This window comes from Rhinopithecus roxellana, chromosome 2, assembly GCF_007565055.1.
Source record: "Rhinopithecus roxellana isolate Shanxi Qingling chromosome 2, ASM756505v1, whole genome shotgun sequence".
Classification (NCBI taxonomy): Eukaryota; Metazoa; Chordata; class Mammalia; order Primates; family Cercopithecidae; genus Rhinopithecus; species Rhinopithecus roxellana.
Window position 1 is genome coordinate 185753054 of NC_044550.1, and position 22546 is coordinate 185775599.

The 22546-nt window shown below is 34.5% G+C and overlaps 1 protein-coding gene across 1 annotated transcript; it reads left to right on the plus strand.

Moving 5' to 3' along the window:
* The first annotated feature begins 833 nt into the window (after positions 1–833).
* LOC104667781 (UDP-glucuronosyltransferase 2B30) lies at positions 834–16454 on the plus strand. The gene is made up of 6 exons (XM_010370340.2): positions 834–1595; positions 4208–4356; positions 8981–9112; positions 11817–11904; positions 13076–13295; positions 15702–16454. Exons 1-6 carry the CDS (start codon positions 875–877, stop codon positions 15976–15978), a joined length of 1587 nt encoding a protein of 528 aa, XP_010368642.2. The 5' UTR covers positions 834–874; the 3' UTR covers positions 15979–16454.
* The last annotated feature ends 6092 nt before the right edge of the window (positions 16455–22546 follow it).

The following is a 22546-nucleotide window of genomic DNA, read 5'->3' on the forward strand; positions in this document are numbered from 1 at the left end:
GTCTGCTGAATGTACTGCAGGCCTGGTTTACTTTTATATCTTCCCCTCCCTTTATCCTTGATGAATTCAACAAAGTCTATAGGGATAGTTTCATCTTGAAACTCTCTAAATCATTCCTGATGGTAGTAAGAATCAACATATAAATGTTCTATCATAAATGAACCTTTAAAATATTATGCTAAGTAAAATAGGCCAGTCGTAAAGGATCACATATTGTATGATTCCATGTATTAAAAAATGTCCAGAATAGGCAAATCTATAGAGATAGAAATTCAATTAACATTTGCCCAAGATAGGACAAATGCAGAAATTAGGGGTAGGGAGTAAAAGGATAAAGAGTATAGGTTTTAGTTTTAGGAGATAAGAGTTTTATAAAACTGACTGTTATGGTAGATGCACAATTCTGTGAATATACTATGACACATTAAATTTTACACAATAAGTGATCATTTGTATGGTATCTGAATTATATTTCAACAAATTAACAGAAGTTTTTGAACCATGTTTAGCTATTTTATCTTTAGTTCTGTGTCAAAGAAACTGCAGGAACATGAACTTTTCACAGCTACTCTTATGGACACTATTCTAAAATATATTACATGAATCAGGTGATGTGTCCATCCAAGATCACTGATATTTGCTGAATTATAGCACTTAAAAATATAAAAAGGAAAATAAACCCACTTGTGTAAACAGGTCTTCTACCTTTTATTTGTCTCCTTGTTATCCACATGCTCAGACTGCTAATATAATGCGTTTACTTTGACGTGCAAAAGTTACATTTTAACTTCTTGAGTGATTTATACTTGGATGTCCCCATGAGAAATGACACAAAGGAGCAGTAACTGGAAAACAAGCATTGCATTGCATCAGGATGTCTATGAAATGGACTTCAGCTCTTCTGCTGATACAGCTGAGCTGTTACTTGAGCTCTGGGAGTTGTGGAAAGGTGCTGGTGTGGCCCACAGAATTCAGCCATTGGATGAATATAAAGACAATCCTGGATGAGCTTGTCCAGAGAGGTCATGAGGTGACTGTATTGGCATATTCACCTTCCATTCTTCCTGGCCCCAACAACCCATCTGCTCTTAAATTTGAAATTTGTCCTACATCTGTAACTGAAACTGCGTTTGAGGATAGCGTGGCGCAACTGGTTAAGAGATGGTCAGACATTCCAAAAGACACATTTTGGCCACATTTTTTACAAGTACAAGAAATGACGTGGACATATGGTGACATGATTAGACAGTTCTGTAAAGATGTGGCTTCAAATAAGAAACTTATGAAGAAACTACAGGAGTCAAGATTTGATGTTGTTCTTGCAGATGCTATTTCCCCCTGTGGTGAGCTGCTGGCTGAGCTACTTAAAATACCCTTTGTGTACAGCCTCCGCTTCTCTCCTGGCTACACAATTGAAAAGCATGGTGGAGGATTTCTGCTCCCTCCTTCCTACGTACCTGTTGTTATGTCAGAATTCAGTGATCAAATGGGTTTCATGGAGAGAGTAAAAAATATGATCTATATGATTTATTTTGACTTTTGGTTCCAAGCATGGGATATGAAGAAGTGGGATCAGTTTTACAGTGAATTTCTAGGTAAGTAATTTTTTTTCAATTGGTAGCATGGAGATCTAACTTTCTTGTACCTTTGAAGCTGAGCTTGTATAAAGCCATAAAGTCAGGGTAGTGGGAACTTTTTGCAAGTGAGAATATCAAATGAAAGAAAAAGATTATCAAACTCACAAACACTATAGAAAAGGTAAATCATAGAATCTGTTAAAACACTGTGGCCATTAACCATACAGAACACTCCAGGAAGTCATAAACCTGTATATTAGTGCACCTTAGATTTCTTTAAGCAATCACACATCTGCTGTATTATAATACTTTTGTCCTAAAAAAAAAGTCAGACTCATCAAGAAACATCTTGCTGGATGTGTACTGGTAGACTGAGTAGTTACACATTTTTCTAGAACTATCTATTTAACATTGCAGAAATTGTTTTTATCTTGTATACTTCAGTCTCCTTATTTAGTAATTGCAATATGTACCCACGTTACCAAGAGGTTTCCTCCACAGTTCAGAGAAATAATGTCTCCATTTCAGAAACAGAAACCAATGCATATAATTTAAAGTTTCCAATGCTTCTATTCTCCTTCACTTAAGGATTGGAAACCATTCATTTTAAGGCTAATCATCTTGTCAAAGTGTGAACATTAAGTTGTAACTGTACATATCCTTTGCCCACTTTTTAATGGGGTTGTTTGTTTTTTTCTTGTAAATTTGTTTGAGTTCTTCGTAGGTTCTGAATATTAGCCCTTTGTCAGATGAGTAGATTGCAAAAATTTTCTCCCATTCTGTAGGTTGCCTGTTCACTCTGATGGTAGTTTCTTTTGCTGTGCAGAAGCTCTTTAGTTTAATTAGATCCCATTTGTCAATTTTGGCTTTTGTTGTCATTGCTTTTGGTGTTTTAGACATGAAGTCTTTGCCCATGCCTATGTCCTGAATGGTATTACCTAGGTTTTCTTCTAGGGTTTTTATGGTATTAGGTCTAACATTTAAGTCTCTAATTCATCGTGAATTAATTTTCGTATTAGGAGTAAGGAAAAGATCCAGTTTCAGCTTTCTACTTATGGCTAGCCAATTTTCCCAGCACCATTTATTAAATAGGGAATCCTTTCCCCATTTCCTGTTAAGGATATGAACAGACATTTCTCAAAAGAAGACATGCATACAGCCAACAGACACATGAAAAAATGCTCGTCATTACTGGCCATCAGAGATATGCAAATCAAAACCACAATGAGATGCCATCTCACACCAGTTAGAATGACAATCATTAAAAAGTCAGGAAACAACAGGTGCTGGAGAGGATGTGGAGAAATAGGAAAAATTTTACACTGTTGGTGGGATTGTAAACTAGATCAACCATTATAGAAAACAGTATGGCAGTTCCTCAAGGATCTAGAACTAGAAGTACCATATGACCCAGCCATCCCATTACTGGGTATATACCCAAAGGAGTATAAATCATGCTGCTATAAAGGCACATGCACATGTATGTTCATTGCGGCACTATTCACAATAGCAAAGAGTTGGAATCAACCCAAATGTCCATCAGTGACAGACTGGATTAAGAAAATGTGGCACATACACACCATGGAATACAATGCAGCCATGTAAAAGGATGAGTTTGTGTCCTTTGTAGGGACATGGATGCAGCTGGAAACCAACATTCTCAGCAAACTATCGCAAGAACAGAAAACCAAACACCGCATGTTCTCAGTCATAAGTGGGAACTGAAAAATGAGATCACTTGGACTCGGGAAGGGGGACGTCACACACCAGTGCCTATTATGGGGAGGGGGTAAGGGGGAGGGATTGCATTGGGAGTTATACCTGATGTAAATGATGAGTTGATGGGTGCTGACGAGTGATGGGTGCAACACACCAACATGGCACAAGTATACATATGTAACAAACCTGCACGTTGTGCCCATGTACCCTAGAACTTAGAGTAATAATTTTTAAAAAGTTATAACTGTATAGTTTTTTGAAACTATGCATCTTTATTTAAAATATGAACCAAATTAAGATTGAACACAAATGTCTATTTTAATAATTTCTCAAAGCTTTCTAGCTGTAATTTGCAAATATATTTACTTACAAACTGATATTGTTAAGAACTTAGCATAAATCAAAAGCAATAGCATGTACAAGGATTTCAGCCATAATTTCAAAAAAATCAACAGTTCACTTGAAGATCCAAAGATAAAAGGACTAGATTAATGAATTATGGAAATGAGACTACTTCTTAGAAAATTATTTTCATGGATACAGTAGAATTCATTGATAATGGAGCTCCAAGAGTGACTTTTATGTATATCTGTTACTATGAAGGTTTAAAAAATAAGGAAATGGAGATTAATTCTCCATGGCTTGTTTATGGTTGTGAATATACTGATGTGACATAAGGGATGTAGTTTTCCCTCATGATCCTCTCACCACTTTGTCTTTCTTGTAAATACACAGGGGCAAAATATATAATACTTAATAATTAAATTATGCCTACATATGAATATATATATATATATATTTCAAAGCACAAACACTTCACTTGAATTTTTGCCTACATTATTCTAACTTCTTTCAGAAAATTACCTAATGATCTGTGTCATCTACCTTTTCTTGTTTTATTTTCCCATCAGGAAGACCTACTACATTATTTGAGACAATGGCAAAAGCTGAGATATGGCTTATTCGAAACTACTGGGATTTTCAATTTCCTCACCCACTCTTACCAAATGTTGAGTTCGTTGGAGGACTCCACTGCAAACCTGCCAAACCCCTACCTAAAGTAAACTATTACTGTTTGTTTGTCTGCTTTGAATTTTCAGTGCAAATAGTTCTACATTCATTCAGAGTGTTTGACTTACACTGGAAGAAACATGGGTAGTGGGAAGGTAAAGCACATACCAATTAAAAACTCACATACATGTTGATACCATCACAAGTTTGTGAATTTCATCATTATTACAGATAAAGAGGGATACTAAGGAGATTTTGAAAATAGGGTGGGTAAATTAAAGTTTTGATTATGCAACACATAATAAGGTATTGGCCGTTCCTTCAAAGAATATTTGTAACGAGATTAGCACACACCACAGGTAAGTGTGTTGGACACAGTTTCTGTCCCAACACACCTTATATTTACTTTGAAAGATAGAAAATATGCAAGTAATAGAAACTGTGCGAAAACTATTATCTCCAGGGAAAAACCAATGCTAAGGAAGCATCCAGTGTAGATAATATAGTATCCTGGAGTCACTGATGTTAATAATTTAGATGAGAGCTGAACAATATGCAGGAATAGATGAAAGAATGAGAGAGGGAAAAAAGCACGAAAAGAAAAGCAAGCAAAATGTTCAGGGCAGTTCTCAAGACTCAAAGTTTAGTTTGCAAGGGAGACACTGAGTAAGAATCAGATGATGCTGACAGGCAAGATAAAAGCCAGATATTCCTTCGGAACTGAAATATGTGTCAAGCACATTAGGAGCTACTAAAAAGAGTTAAGAAAAGAAAATATGTGATAAGATTATATTTTAAAAAATATTCCGGCCGGGCGCGGTGGCTCAAGCCTGTAATCCCAGCACTTTGGGAGGCCGAGACAGGCGGATCACGAGGTCAGGAGATCGAGACCATCCTGGCTAACACGGTGAAACCCCGTCTCTACTAAAAACTACAAAAAACTAGCCGGGCGAGGTGGCGGGCGCCTGTAGTCCCAGCTACCCGGGAGGCTGAGACAGGAGAATGGCATAAACCCAGGAGGCGGAGCTTGCAGTGAGCTGAGATCCAGCCACAGCACTCCAGCCTGGGTGACAGAGGGAGACTCCGTCTCAAAAAAAAAAAAAAAAAAAAAAAAAAAAAAATATATATATATATTCCAAGATGTTCAATGAATAAATTGCAGAAGGGCCAGACTGGAAAGATCAGACCGTTTAGAAAATTTTGTATGAATTCAAGTAGCAGATGATGGAAAAGTGGACTAGAAAGTGGATAGAATTAATTATGCCTACTTTTGCAGTAATACTGCTAACTTCATATGGTGTTGTGTGGAAAAAAGTTAATACAAATAAACCACTTAAAGTGTTTCTGGCATATAGCTAGTGATTCAGAAATGTTATTAATTTTGCAATTATGGCTATTGTTGTTATTACGAATAGTACTAATTACTTAACATGTATAAGTTACTTGAGATATCATTCTTCATTTAATAGAAACTATTCAGTGGTTCAAGATTGTATTCTCTAACAAAGTCCTACCTGTCTTCTATATGACAGTTACCTTGTGGACTTGATTAAAAGAAGACATGTCAGTTCTGACAGTAAGACGAGAGAGCTGAAATTGTAAAATTCTACCATAAGTGATAAGAATCTTCACCAGTATTCTAACTTACAAGAAAATAATTCCTTAACAATATAATTGTGTTATTCGAATAATATTTGAAGCAAGACCATGTGTTCACTTAATTTTATTCAAACATTTACATCATTCTGCATTGAGATTCCAGAGGTTTACATCTTAGCATAAACATACCCTATTAGAGCAGGTGTTTTCTGCCTTAAAACAAGTAACTCAGTAAAGCTTCCCGGGGTAACTTGTGTCTTAACATCATAGCTGCCTGATAGAGAAGCACAGAAAAATTGAACAATGCATGTATAATAAATACCCAATAATTTCTACCACTTGTATCTGAATAGTGCCCTTAGTTTACAATAACAAAAGAATTATGTCATCACATAACATTATAATCTTTATGAAGAAACAGAAGAACCTCATATACTTTAAATTGATATCACAGTTCTAAGAAATAGGTAGAAAGTAAGCATTCTTTATTACATTATTATGTAATCTCATAAGAGATCATTTTTGTCTGCCTCCTTATTAGCCGCAACATGATACTGATATTTTATTCCATAGTTAAAATTTAATATCTATGTTGAATTCAAATTGTATGGGCTTCATATTGGTAATTTTCTAAAGAGACAAAAGCTGAGGTGAGACTATTGGAAATTCTGTGCCACCCTATCCTACTCTTGAAAGATTTCCCCACTCACATTAAAGGAAACCGATAGTGCCAGTAGGAGGAGCAAGAAAGTAGGAGGTGTAGCAGGATAAGAAAAAGGATGACTAGTAGTACAACAGTGATAATTACTAATACTAGCTGTTGTTAATTACTTATACTAGCTGTTGTTATTAACTTGAAGAAAGCTTTGACTGCAAGTCAATGGTTGTGAAACCCATTTTCTAATTGTTTATTATGTAAAATAATTGTAAAGCCAAGGTGCTTTCTATTCAATTAAATATTAGATTCTCAGATAATTTATGTATATTTTAATAGAAAAGGACAATTGACAAATGTATCAAGTGTTAAAAATGCATATAGCCATTGGTTTTATAAGATATTTACATGAAATCATACAGAGAAAAAAATCAAGATATACATATTTAATATTTATGGAAAATATTTATAAAATATACATTGGAAGTAATCAAACATCTTAAATGAAGGAATAATTAAAAACTTACATTAGATGCATACTGTAACATTATAATAATTTTATCAATACAATATTCAGTTACAGTCAGCTTTAATACAAGTAAAGCAAGGCAGAAAATTATAAATATTACAAGATGACACTTTTTTGTAGGAGAAAAAGCACATACAATAAGAACAAAATTGTCGAAGTAAATGTCATAAGTGTACATTGAGCTATAAAAATAGAACAAAAGCCATGATGAAAACATACATAGTTTACCATGATAACATCTCTAGACAGAAATTTTATTTAAAAATTTATTTTCTTTTTAGAACTTTTAATACTTTTGTAAAATTCCTTACATAAATAGTGTTTTTTTTTTTTTTAAGTTGTCACAGAATGGGGAACAATTAGTCCACATCAATAATGAATCTTTAAACCGTGGTTATATTACTTTAACACTGGGTAGATGAAGAAAGCTCTGAGCATCAAGCCACTGAGACAAAACACTGAACATAAGTTACATCAAATGTGGCTACAGGTAATTGTAATCACACACAATACCTGAATATCCCATGTATTATCTGGAACAGTACTACAGTGACTCTGACATCATTAACACTAATTTCTTAAGATTAGAAGTCATATTTTTTTTTTGTATTTTTTTTTTTTTTTTTTTTAGTAGAGATGGGGTTTCACTGTGTTAGCCAGGATGGTCTCGATCTCCTGACCTCGTGATCCACCCGTCTCGGCCTCCCAAAGTGCTGGGATTACAGGCTTGAGCCACCGCGCCCGGCCTAGAAGTCATATTTTAAAAAATAGTCAGCCATAAGTGGTCTGCAAATAAACATTTGGAATTTTTTTCTTTGTTTTGTAAAGAACACTTAAGAGAAAGTTTTACCCCAATGACTTTATCTGAAATTATTTAACTTTAAAAATTGGCATAGATTGGGGAACACAAGTCAGAATGATTCTCAATAAATTCCAGCCAAGTACGTTTTCATCAAGATTTGTATGTGGTGTGAGTGAGCTACTCAAGAAGGTGACCAAATCTCCTCTGCAGAAAGGCCTGGCAGTCTCTCCCATTCTGGTGCAAGTGCTGCTGCCTCTGAGACACAGCAAAGAGATGATGAGAGTTCCTCACATGCAGTTAAAGATAGTACATCAATTTAACAGTGTGATTTCACGGCAATAGGTGTTCCAGCTAAACAATCATCTGAAAAATATCATCACTCAACTCTCTAACTATATACTGTACAATTCTGTATTATAAATGAGACTCTTAGAATTAATTCATATAAATTCCAAACCACAATAGCAGACTCCAGAATGTCAGTGATTCTTTACCACCACTTTTTACAGTTACTATTTTTTCTTTTTTGAAAAAAGACTGGAAAACTCTGACAAACTTTAAGTGACGTGCAAAGGATTATAGTAAGATAAATGTAGATTTACATAATCGCAGCTGTGAGTAACTTTTCCTCAGTGCTCAGAGTCAGGGAAGTCAACCACTAATGACTTCCAACTAAAATAATTCTGTAGAAAACCTGCGTAAAATAAACATATGTGATTTAGCAGAACAACAATATAGCATTAAAGCCAAGTGGTGCCACTTTAAGGAGCCTACATTAGTACTTAAAATATTATAAATGACGAGTTTGGGTATCTCCCCAAATACTATGTAATAGCTCTATTTCATTTCTCTCTCTCTCACACACACACACACTCACACACTTACACAAATACTCTTAACAAAGGCAACCAATCTCATAGTATACATCTTGCAAAAAAACTGAATAATGGAGTCAGTCAGAAAACATCCTTTACTCCAATTATTCCTGATAGTAGTTAATTTTCTCTTTTTAGTTTGTATACCAATTGTTTCACAGTGCTTGCTGTGCTGATAATCTATTATGATGGAACACGTTCTTTTTTTCACAGGAAATGGAAGAGTTTGTCCAGAGCTCTGGAGAAAATGGTATTGTGGTGTTTTCTCTGGGGTCGATGATCAGTAACATGTCAGAAGAAAGGGCCAACGTAATTGCATCAGCCCTTGCCAAGATTCCACAAAAGGTAAGATACAATGTCTTAATATTGTGAAAAACTGCTGAAAGAGGCTGTTAAAGTTTGTAAAGAATCCAATTGTAGAAACTTCCTGCCTGTAAACTTAGCTGTTGGGAAAGCACTAATTATCTCAGATATTAATTCAAAATCAAAAATATATATGGAAGATACTAAAATAATACAGAGGGTGTTTTTCATTGGTAATTAATTTGGCATTAATATTGTGATCAGGAATAAATATAATTAAGAGTTGCAGCTAAAGCTTTGTTATTATCATGATATTGGGGTCAGGTTAGTGCTATCACCAAATTCTGCCCCTGTGATTTGATCCTTTTGTTTAAGATTTCCTGAGGGCGTTGTACACCCTACAGATGTTAGAAAACATTACATTTTAGTAACTTCACTAGAACAATAACAATAGCAGGTATTTAAAAAGTCTGACATGCATCATGCAAGTTAGTGTTGCCATGTTACCCAGCCTCATGTACTTCCGGTACAATTTGGAGTAGGCCTATTTGAGTGATGTTCAGGGTACTATTCAGAGAAAGTACGGCCTAGGCTGTCAGACAACTAATATAAGGATCTACACAGCCAGGTAAATTTGGAGAAAGAGAAAAAGCAGCCTGCCTTTCTGGACCAGACCCAGCCAATGTCTGAAGTAGGAAGATGAAAGAAAAAGGGTAGAGATGGATCCTGCTCTGAGGGTGGACCCTGTGTAGTATAATATGTGGCCCCACAAGGACGCTGCACTGTGAGATTAACAACTCCTCCCAATGGAGGCAGCAGAAGGAAATACAGGAAGGACTCAAGCAGAAGGAAGTCAGGCAGGGGAACAGGTTCAGATGCTGTTTCCATAGAACGTAGTAGGAACATATTTTCTTTTATATAGAATAAAATGTGTCGATCACTTTTTAGTTCCCTGTCTGACATAGCCTTGTTGTAATGGCCTATGCTAATATTTTGCCAAAATCCCAAAGTTATTTTAACATGGATGTAACAAATAAGAACTTAAGCACTGTAAATTATTTTTTAATTTATAAGGATTCTTTGGGGGTTCCAAAATTAGTAATGTAAACATAAAAATGTCTTGGCTACAGCAGAACATATGAATCTCTGTTGTCAAAATTTTGTAGCACATTGCCTAAGTGTTAGCAATCAGTTGACCAAAATTCAGCAAAATACAATTTTAAATTTATTCAAGAGTTGTATTTTTATTTGTGGTACCAATAGGTTCCTCATTTCTATGTTGAAAAAATATCCAAAATTAGCAATACTGAGAATACTCTGAATTTGTGTCAAAAGCTATCACTTGAAATTTTTCTTGGAAGTAGTACTTGATAATTTGTAATTTCAAAGAAGTTATACATGCTACCTTTGAGGCATTAATTGACTTCTTCCAGGTGGCTTATTTTGTAGACTTGCATTTTTATCAATCAAAGACATCAAACTCTATTTAAATAACTTATAGACAAGTAGATATAAGTGAACTACTTCCCATATTACTCAAAAAAGAATAAATTAATATTAAATTTGGTAGATGAAAACATAAAATACATAACACAAAATAAGCATATAGGTCATTAGTAAGTTATTACTGATTTTTCACACTAGAATGATGACTACCTAAAATTTTCAATGTATATAATTATTAAAATTGTTTATCTTTTTAAAGTTAAATTCCATTTGTTAACTTTCAATTTCATGGGAAATGGGGGTATTTGTTACATAGGTAAATGTATGCCTTGGGGATTTGTTGTACGGACTGTTTTGTCATGCAAGTAGTAAGTCTAGTACCTTTTAGCTATTTTTCCTGATCCTTTCTTTCCTCCTAACCCCCACCCTCCAATAAGGCCCAGCGTATGTTGTTCCTCTCTATATGTTCATGCATTCCCATCTTTTAGCTTCCACTTATAACTGAAGGCATGCGGTATTTGGATTTCTGTTCCTGTGTTTGTTTGTGAAGGATAATGGTCTGCAGTTCACTTATGTTCCTGCAAAAGATATGAACTTGTTCTGTTTTTGGCTACATAATATTTCACTGTGTACATATACCACATTTTCTTTATCCAATCCATCGTTGAAGGGCATTTAGATTGATTTCATGTCTTTGCGAGGATGAATAGTGCTGTAATGAACATATGTGTGCATGTTCTAATTTATAGTCCTTTGGATACATACCCAGTAATAGGATTGCTGTGTTGAATAGTATTTCTGCCTCTAGGATTTTGAGGAATCACCACCCTGTCTTCCACAATGGTTGAACTTACACTCCCTCCTACAGAGTACAAGCATTTCTTTTTCTATACAGCATCACCAGCATCTGTTATTTTTTGAATTTTTAATAATGGCCATTCTGACTGATGTGAGATGGTATCTCTTTGTGGTTTTGACCAGTGATGTTAACCTTTTCTTCATATAGAGGTTTGCCACGTATAGGTTTTCTTTTGAAAAGTGTAACAACTCTTTTGAATACTTGAACTTTTCATTGGTAATCTTATTTGTCTAAGCTACAATTTTGAAAAATCATGATTTCCTTATATACCTAACTAATTATAAAATTAAGGAAATGAAATGCGAGTATTCTATTTACATCAGTCTGAGTAGTTCTTGTTACTTAACATCCCTTGTTCTCATTGTTAATCTCTTTAGAGTTCTAACATTCTATACCTTTTGAGCTCCTCTCATAGAATAAGAATTTTCTTCTCTGTAACAGGTTCTGTGGAGATTTGATGGGAATAAACCAGATACCTTAGGACTCAATACTCAGCTGTACAAGTGGCTACCCCAGAATGATCTTCTTGGTAAGTCTCTGGAGAACAAATATTGAATATATTAGTAACCGATTATTAGAGTGTTAATAGTCGTCACGAAACAAGCCTATTGAACATTTGTTATGGAAAAAACTTAAAAATAAAATGAAACTTCTCTATATTTATTTTCCAGTCCTAGGGTGAAAAGAATAAACAATAATTGTTGGCATTTTATGGTAGGCACCCACATTCTTTATGATCAGGGTATCTTTATTTCAGGTGTTATTTCCTCTCAGATAATTTTTCTGGCATTTCCTGGGTTGTCTTCCTTTCTCATATTTCTACAACTTTACTTTCCTCTTCTGTAGGGTTGTTTCAGATGTCACTAAAAATAACAGCTCTTCTGCTACCACCATGGACACTGCATTTTGTGTAGGATTAAATCTCTAATCTTAATCGAAAAGCGTTGACACATTTCATAATGAAGTGTGACCTGTCCTTCCTCAATTCTAGCACCACCACCACCTCACTGCCTGCTGCCTTGCACACCCCACATATCACACTCCATGACTGTACTTAAGAGAACACATTCCAGCCAGACAAGGTGGCTCACGTCTGTAATCCTAGCACTTTGGGAGGCTGACGTGGGTGGATTGACTGAGCTCAGGAGTTCAAGACCATCCTAGGCAACATGGTGAAACTCAGTCTCCATTAAAATACCAAAAATTAACCGGGCATGGGGGTTTGTCCCTGTAGTCCCAGCTACTCAGAAGGCTGAGTAGGACAATTGCCTGAACCCAGGAAGTGGAGGTTGCAGTGAGCCAAGATTGTACCACTGCACTGCACCCTGGTGACATAGGGAGATTCCGTCTCCATTAAAACAAAACAAAACAAAACAAAAAACAAGAACACATTTCTTACATGCCCATCCCTTTTCTGTGCTTTTTCCTTTTTGCACATTGTGTTTCCTTATCTAAATTTCACTTTTTTATTAGTCCAACTGGCAATCTTGAATTATTTTTTTCAGTCTGAAGTTGAACACACTACATAGCCTTCACTTACATCTACAGCAGAAGTAGGTGCTCCTTCCTCTGAAGTCTGAAAACAATTTCATTTCAGTTCAGTGTATTATCTAGGAAACACTGCCACATCCAGATTCTTCCATTGTGCATTTCTCATTTTATTCCTATGAATAATTTTGCTAAAATTCATCCAATCCTAGGTCATCCAAAAACCAGAGCTTTTATAACTCATGGTGGAGCCAATGGCATCTACGAGGCGATCTACCATGGAATCCCCATGGTGGGCGTTCCATTGTTTGCAGATCAACTTGATAACATTGCACACATGAAGGCCAAGGGTGCAGCTGTTAGTTTGGACTTCAACACAATGTCGAGTACAGACTTATTCAATGCACTGAAGACAGTAATAAATGATCCTTTGTGAGTATAACTTTTTCTTTACTTGGTGGTGTTTTTAGATAGGTTCTCTTGTCAGTAGTGAGTATGACTTTTATCCCTTATATAAGAGACTGATTTTGAAAGAATTTAAATGATTTAAACAATCTGAAATCTGCTTTCATTTTTGAGTTGTTATTTAAAAATTTTATTTGAACCACATGCATTTAACAAATAACCAATTATTGAAATAATTTTCTACACAAAAAATTTTTTAAAGTAATATGCATAGTAAGACATTTTAAAATAAATTTGACATAATCAATCCACAATAGAAAGGAAGGATAAACTTGAAGTCATATAATAAAATATTTTAATTCAATATCTAAAATGCCTCAAAGTACATCTGTTTTCTCACTGAAAAATTTATTTTTATTATTATTATTGTAACAGACTTGATAATTTAACTTCCATAGCATAAAACCCACCTACTTAAAGTATAAAATCCAAATGTATTTAGTATGCTTACAGTCATGAAGCCATCACTATTATATAATTTTGGAACATTTTGATCAACATAAAAGAAACCATAATGGTATAGAAGTCACTTCCCATGACCCCTTAGCCATAGGCTAACACCAATTTGCTTTCCTTCTCTATCGATTATTCTCTCTACATATTTCATACAGATTGAATCATACAACTTATGACATGTAAATGACTTCTTTCAAAGTGTAATTTTTGTTGTTTTTATGGTTTTTGACTTTATGTTGTGTGTATTAATATTTCATTTCTTTTTACAGCAATATATCTTATAATATGGGTATGCCATATTTTATTTGTCTCTATCATGATCTGAGAGATAGGTAAATTGGTGTTTTCACCTCACAATAATGCTCAAGATGATCTTACCTTTTTGAGTTGCCTCATGTAGTGTGTGTACATTTATTTTATGTGTTTTATACTTAAATTTGCATTTTAGAAGCCATATAATGTATTTTAAGATTCTAGGCATCAAATAATTTAAAAATAAACACAAAAAATAGAGGAAATCCTAAGTGTTCTATTATAATGTGGCAAGGAAAAGCCTCTCTTATCAGTAACATTTAGAGGGTTGCCTCAAAAAGAGATAGAAGCATGCCTTGGGTTGTTGCATGAAAGAATACTCCAACCGTGGGTAGAGGGGACACAATGTGTAAGGTGCTAAGATGGGAGCTTAAAGAAAAATATAAGGCCAACGTCCCTAGAAGACCTAGTGTGCATGGGAAAGTGTTTGGAGAAGAACTTGCCAGTGTCTGATATTGGAGGATCCTGAGGACCTAATAACAGAGTTGGATTTTATTCTTGATATGATGAAAGTTCGGGCAAAAGTCTTAATCAGGGCAGTGTCATAATCTGACTTTTATTTAAAAAAAAAAAAATCATTCCAGCTACTGGGTAAGAAACAGTAGGGCGCAGAAGATTAGAATAGAAGCAGAGCTCATGGCTATGAGGCATTTCACCCACGTGACATAATTCATCTTTAGAAACTTAAGGATGATAATTCTCAATTTGTATTTTAACTATATATCTTTCTCCACTTAAAATGGCTCATGATGTTGAGCATGATTTTATATGTCTGTGTGAGACCTAGAGGAGTGTAATTGTATATTTCATAAGACAAAGAATAAATGCCTAAGCGATGGGTACCCTTTTCTTCATGATGTGATTATTTCACATTGCAGCCTGTATCAGAACATCTCATGTACCTCATGAATATTGACACCTACTATGTACTCAAAGAAGCTAAAAATTAAAAGAAATAAAATTGCTCATATGTTCTCTACCTCAAATAATTAACTTTCTCACCTGAACTTCCATTTTTACTTTAAAAATATTTGTCAATTATGAAATCCAATTTAAAATCCAAACTTTCTATGATCACTCACGTTAAAATACACAAATTCTATGTCAATTCTATTATATTTACTTTGAATCATATGATACTTTAAAAACTTTTCATTGACTTGATATGCTCAGGCAAATTAAGTTACTTTCTTTTTTTTTTTTTTTTTTTTGAGGGGGTTTCACTCTGTTACGAAGTCACCAGGCTGGAGTGGAGTGCAGTGGTGTGATCTTGGCTCACTGCAACCTCCCCATCTTGGGTTCAAGTGATCCTCCTGTCTCAGCCTCCCAAGTACCTGGAACTACAGGTGTGTGCCACCACGCCTGGGTAATTTTTTTTTTTTAACTAGAGACAGGGTTACACCGTGTTAGCCAGGATGGTCTTGATCTCCTGACCTTGTGATCCACCTTCCTCGGCCTCCCAAATTACTGGGATACAGGTGTGAGCCACCACGCCTGGACTAATTAACTTACTTTCTTTTTTTATTTTTTTAAATTTATTATTATTATTATACTTTAAGTTCTAGGGTACATGTCAATGTTGATACCTTTATGTTTATCATTTAGATATAAAGAGAATGCTATGAAATTATCAAGCATTCATCATGATCAACCAGTGAAGCCCCTGGATCGAGCAGTCTTCTGGATTGAATTTGTCATGCGCCATAAAGGAGCCAAACACCTTCGGGTTGCTGCCTACGACCTCACCTGGTTCCAGTACCACTCTTTGGATGTGATTGGATTCCTGCTGGCCTGTGTGGCAACTGTGATTTTCATCATCACAAAATGTCTGTTTTGTGTCTGGAAGTTTGTTAGAACAGAAAAGAAGAGAAAAAGAGATTAATTACGTCTGAGGCTGGAAGCTGCAAAACCCGATAAATGAGACTACTTCAATTTATTACAACAAGAAGAGGTCGTGATACAAGATCCCTTTCTTCTTGTCACAAAACATCTTTCAAAACTTGCCTTTTCAAGTCTAAATTTCTTTTTTAGAGATTTAGTACCTGTTTAACCATTAGAAATATTTCACTTCAAGGAGGAAAACATTAGGGAAAATAAAAATGATATAAAGTCATATGAACTTATATTGAAGTTTATTGAGCTTATATTGAAATTTATTGTTTGACTTCACAGTTTATATGAAAAAATGTACTAAACTTAATTACATATCACACACTGTACATGGAAGCAAGAACATTAAGAAGTACACTGACAGTATCAATACTGTTTTGCACATACTCAGCATATTTTGGATTCATTTCATGCAGGGTTGTGTTGTTTTAACTGTCTCTGAGGAAACGATTAAATAATTAGATTGTATAAATAGTCTCTCTCTTCCTCTTGATACTTTGAGATGAGTGGTGCTGCTTGGCTTTTACTGTGCATCCAGCTTCAGCGTCACTTTTTTTCCTAAAAGGTATGATTAAAATGCTTGCCATTTTAGAGCTTTCAGACATTTCCCAGTGGAAAGTATGTGAAATTAGAAATACAGCAATTCATACCTGGTTTCTACCACAAAATAAACTAATTTTACAATGTGTTTGGTTTTTTGAGCCAATTCTATTTTTCTGGTCATTTAAAAACATTCATCTGTTTTTAAATTTTTTTTTAGTTATTTCAATAGTTTTTGGGTGACAGTTGGTTTTTCATTACATGGATAAGCTCTGTAGTGGTGATTTTTCAGATTTTGGTGCACCCATTACTCAAGCAATATACACTGTACCCAATGTGTAGTGTTTTATCCCTCACCCCTCTCCTACCTTTCCTTCTGAGTTCTGAGAGTCCATTATATCATTCTTATGCCTTTGTGTCCTAATAGCTTCAGTCCCTCTTATAAGTGAGAGCATACATTTTTTGGTTTTATGTTCCTGAATTACTTAGAATAATGGTCTCCAACTACATCCAGGTTTATTTTGTCTCTTTTGATGGCTGAGTAGTATTCCTATATATATGTGTGTGTGTGTGTGTGTATTCATCCCCCAATGGGTGGATAAAGTAAATGTGAGATGAGTAAATGTGGGGGGATAAAGTAAATGTGAGATGAGTAAATGTGAGATACACACACACACACACACACTCTCATATATATATATATATATATATATATACACACACACAATGCATACATAGTGTATATATATATATATGTGTGTGTGTGTGTATACAAACATATACACACATATATATCACATTTTCTTTATCCACTCATTGGTTAATGGGAATCTAGGCTGGTTCCACAGTTTTGCAATTGTGAATTGTGCTGCTATAAACATGTGTGTATATGAGTTTTATCATATAATGACTTATTTTCCTCTGGATAGATGTTCAACAGCGGAATTGCTGGATCAAATGGCAGTTCTACTTTTAGTTATTTAAGGGATATCCATATTGTTTGCCATAGTGGTTGTACTAGTTTGCATTCCCACCAGCAGTGTAAATGTGTTCCCTTATTAGCACCATGCCAACATCTATTATTTTTGGATTTTTAAACTATGGACATTCACCATTTGTATATCTTCTTTCAAAAATTGTCTATTCATGTTCTTAGGCTACATTTTGAGGGATTACTAGTTTTCTCTTGCTGATTTGTTTAACTACTTGGTAGATTGTTGATATTAGTCTTTTGTGGGATGTGCAGTTTGTGAAGATGTTCTCTAACTCTGTGAATTGTCTGTTTGTTTTGCTGATTATTTTTTTGCTGTTCAGAAGCTTTTTAGTGTAATTAAGTTCCATCTATTTATCTTTGCTTTTGTTGTCTTTGCTTTTGGGTTCCTGGTCATGAAGTCTTTGCCTAAGCCAATGTCTAGAAGAGTTTTTCCGATGTTATCGTCTACAATTTTTACACTTCCAGGTCTTAGATTTAATTATTTGATTCATCTTGAGTTGATCTTCATATAAGGTGAGAGATGAGTGTCCAGTTTCATTCTTCTACATGTGGCCAGCGAATTATCCCAGCACCATTTGTTAAATAGGGTGTCCTTTCCCCACTTTATGTTTTTGTTTGCTTTATCAAAGACTAATTGGCTATAAGTCTTTAGTTTTATTACTGAATTCTCTCTTCTGTTTCATTGGTCTACACGTCTGTTTTTATAGCAGTACCATGCTGTTTTGTTAACTATAGCCTTGTAGTATAGTTTGAAGTAGGGTAATGTGACACCTCCAGATTTTTTTTTTTTCTTAGTCTTGCTTTGGCTATGTGGGCATCAAAGCTGAGAATCAAATCAAAACCTCAACCCCTATTATAACATCTGCAATAATAATAATAATAAAATAAAATACTTAGAAATATACCTAACCAAGAAGGTGAAAATTCTCCACAAAGAAGACCACAAAACTCTTCTGAAATAAATCATAGGTGCTGCAAACAAATGGAAACACATTCCATGTTCATTGATGGCTTGAATAAATATTGTGAATATGACCATACTGCCAAATGCAATCTATAAATTCAATGCATTTTCCACTAAAATACCATCATCATTATTCACAGAACTAAAAAAAAAAAAATCTAAATTTTATATGGGTTCTATTCTCATTTTTGACCTTTAATGACAAATGTAAGGTCTTATTTTTTGGTTGTGATAATATAGGAATTTCGTTATAAAGGGATTAAGTGTATTGTTAATCCTGCTAAACTTACATGTACATATACATGTCCATTTATTCTAAAATGAGACACTGCATCATTTAGTTACCTAATAGATACATGGTGAAATTCAATGTGCTTACTGATGACGGTTTGACATAATAATTATTATTCCATATACTGTACTTCAGATAATCATGTCAAATTTTTCTCTTTTTCCAAGGGTCTTTTGATCCTTTTCCTCTCCAAATATAAAATAGAAACATGAAATCCTTTAGCATGACAGAAAGTGTACAAAGTATACAGTGACTTTATAAATGTGCAAAATAGCTAAATCAAGCCATAAACCTTCTTTAATGTACACATCAGGGAAGCACTTTATGATAAATGTGGTCCAGATGGACAGAAACCTAGTTGTCTTTGTTGGTAAGAATCATTACTCTTTACTAATTATCACACAAGTGTTCTCCAGTCTAAGGAATGATTTAAATATAAATATTTATATATATATATCACTATATATGTATATATTTTATATATGTTTATATAAATCATGACTATACACACACACACACACTGTATAACATTGATGCTAGAGAAATTATAGGAAGAGTTTGTAACAGAATATTTCATACAAATCATCCAGGAATTGATACATACACAAAGAAACACAGAACTAATATAGTGCCAAAGGTTAATAATGTCGTTTTATCATGCTTATAAACCTGTGTTTATTTACATTAAACCTATCCTACAACACATGTAACAATAGATTGGTATCCATTGTTTAGTGACAGCTACAGAACAACAACCAAAAAAGACAAACAATCTAATATAAAAGTTGATGAAAGTATGAATAGGTAATTCAAAGTAAAAATGACAAATAACATATAAAAGATGATAAAGTTACTGATGCCCCAATAAATAGAAATAATGCCAATAAATTATTGCTATAAAAATCTCAAATAGAAGAGTCCACATAACATGATGGTTAAAAGCTGGCAGTCTGAATTCAGGTCACTTTGATTCGAATCTCTGAGAAACCACTACACAATGATGTGTGTTGGACAAGGTATTTAAACCTTATTTCCCTCAGCTTTCTCACCAATGAAATGGCAATGGTGGTCACAGTATTATCTACTTCATGGGGTTGCGGAAGGAGGGAATTCACTAACCTTGCAAAGCACTAGAAACAGTTTTGTATACATCAAAATAAAATTTGCACTCATAATTAAACAAATCAAAAAATTTCCACAACAATTTTACTGTTGATAAAATTGCATAGTACATGCCAGGCGCGGTGGCTCATATCTGTAATCCCAGCCCTGGGGGAGGCCAAGGTGGATGGATCATGAGCTCAAGAGATCGAGAACATCCTGGACAACATGGTGAAACCCTGTCTGTACTAAAAATACAAAAAACAGCTGGTCATGGTGGAGTGTGCCTGTAGTCCCAGGTACTTGGGAGGCTGAGGCAAGAGAATCGCTTGAACCCCCGGAGGCAGAGGTTGCAGTGAGCTGAGATCACTGCACTCCAGCCTGGTGACAGAGCAAGACTCTGTCTAAAAAAAAAAAAAAAAAAAAAAAAAAAAAATGCTTAGTATACTTCAAAAACATGATATGTTTGTAATATAAATTATAAAAATGACAATTCACTATTTACTATTTCAAATGTGGGAATTAAATTTATAACATAAAGCAAGGGCTAACAAACTATGGTCTTTTAGTCTAATCTGGCCATCCACTTGTTTTTTTTTTTTTTTTTTTTTTTTAAGAATTGATTAAAAATTTTTATGCCAAAAATCAAAATTTTAATCATTTAATGTGTACAATCCATTGGCATTTAATACATTTGCAGTATTTTGCCACTACCACCACTGTCTAGATCCAAAGTATTTTTTCACTTCAAAAGGAAGCTTCATAACCATTAGACAGTCATCTCGCATTCTCCCATCTTCCATCTCCTGCAACCTGGCATTATCTGTTGGCATCGTTCTATAGCCTAGGAGATAATAATTTTTTTAAAGGCAAATAGGTACACAACTTCAACAAAAGTGTTTTAATTTTACCTTATTTTAACATCTCTTATTTGTTCATAAATGAAAATTCTGTGATGTAGTATAATTAGTTTTAATTTCCTAATTGCTCTGTTATTAAATATATTCAGCAGTGTTGTGATTTATATTGTTATGATTTCTGTCCAATTTTGCAATGAAGTCTGTCTCATGAGAACTGCAGTAAACCAAGACCCTGGAAAGCTCTGATGGAGGTGAGGAAGTGAGATTCAGATGCGTGTGTCAGGTAAAACACAATGAAATGAGAAAGCAAAACCAAGATGCATAAAATAGAAGAAATTAATAAGAATGAAAATCAGGATCTCAAAGAGATATTTGCACATCTATGTCCATAACAGCACTATTACAAAAGCTAAGAGCTGGAAACAACCCCAGTGTCTATCAAGGAATGAATATATAACAACTATGTGGTATATACACTAAATAAAATTTTACTCAGCCTTAAAAAAACGAATTGTGACGCATACTACAATGTAGATGAAACTTGATGTCATTAGACTAAGAGAATAAATCAAAAAAGACAAACAGTGTAATCTACTCATATATGGCATTTAAGCTGTCAAATTCATAGAAAAAGAAAGTGATTATCAGGTGAAAAGGAGAGCATAAAATGGAAAGTTGTTTTGTATTGGGTATAGAGTTTTCATTTTAGAAGAAAAAAGTTCTGAAGATTGATTGCATAACATTGTGAATATATCTAGCATACTCTCTGTACTTAGAAATGGTTATGACGAAAAATTTCATGTGTGTTTTACCATAGCCACTCCGCTAACAATTCTGGCTGATACTTGATTTTTTCTCCTTAGTTTCTTGCAGCAATTCTTTCAATAATATTTGCTGTGTTATTGCTCTTTTGTGATAGAGCAAATTATTTTTTCATAGGAAATGAAAACTTTCCCAGAGATTTGGAGAAAATAGCATTGTAGTTTTGTCTCTGGTGTCAATGGTCAGTAACATTACAGAAGAAAGGGTCAATGTGATTTCAACAGCCCTTGTGCACTTCTCACCAAGGGTTACATAAATTTCTGTAGTGATGGAAAACTACTGAAAAACGTCTTAAACTATGCAAAGGGTTAAAAGATGAAAATGTCCTGCCTGAAAAGTTAGTTTTTAAGATAACTTTAATTCACCTCAGATGTCAATTTAAAAACAATGTATATGATAGATGATAAAATGGTAAAAAGAGTGTTTTTAATTAACGATAATTTGGCATGACCATTATGATCAGAAAGAACATATAATGAAGAAGTGCAGGGTGGCATTTTGGTATTTTCATGGTATTTGAGGCAGGTAACATATATCAACAAATTCTGACCTGTCGTTTGATACCTTTGTTTACAGGATTCCTGAGGTAACTCTACACATTACAAATGTTATCAGAAAGGAGTTATATATTGATGGGTAACTACACTAGCACAATAACAATAAGTAGGTATTGAAAAAAATCTGAAATGTCCTATGGAGTTTAGACTTCCCATGTAATCTGAGCCTCTTTACTTTCCCTAATTTTGAAACCGGCCTATTCAGTGTGTTGTTCAGGGCACTATTCAGAGAAAGAAAGCCCAAGGCTCACCCACCTTGAGTCTAGGTACCCACTCAGCCGGGTAGATTTAGAGAGATAGACAAACTAACCTGGCTCGATAGACTAGACCTTGCCAATGTCTGAAAGGAAGGGGTAACAGAAAGGAAGGTGATTGAATCCTGCCCTTAATGTGGACCATGTCCAGTATAAAATGTGCCCCTGAAAGACTC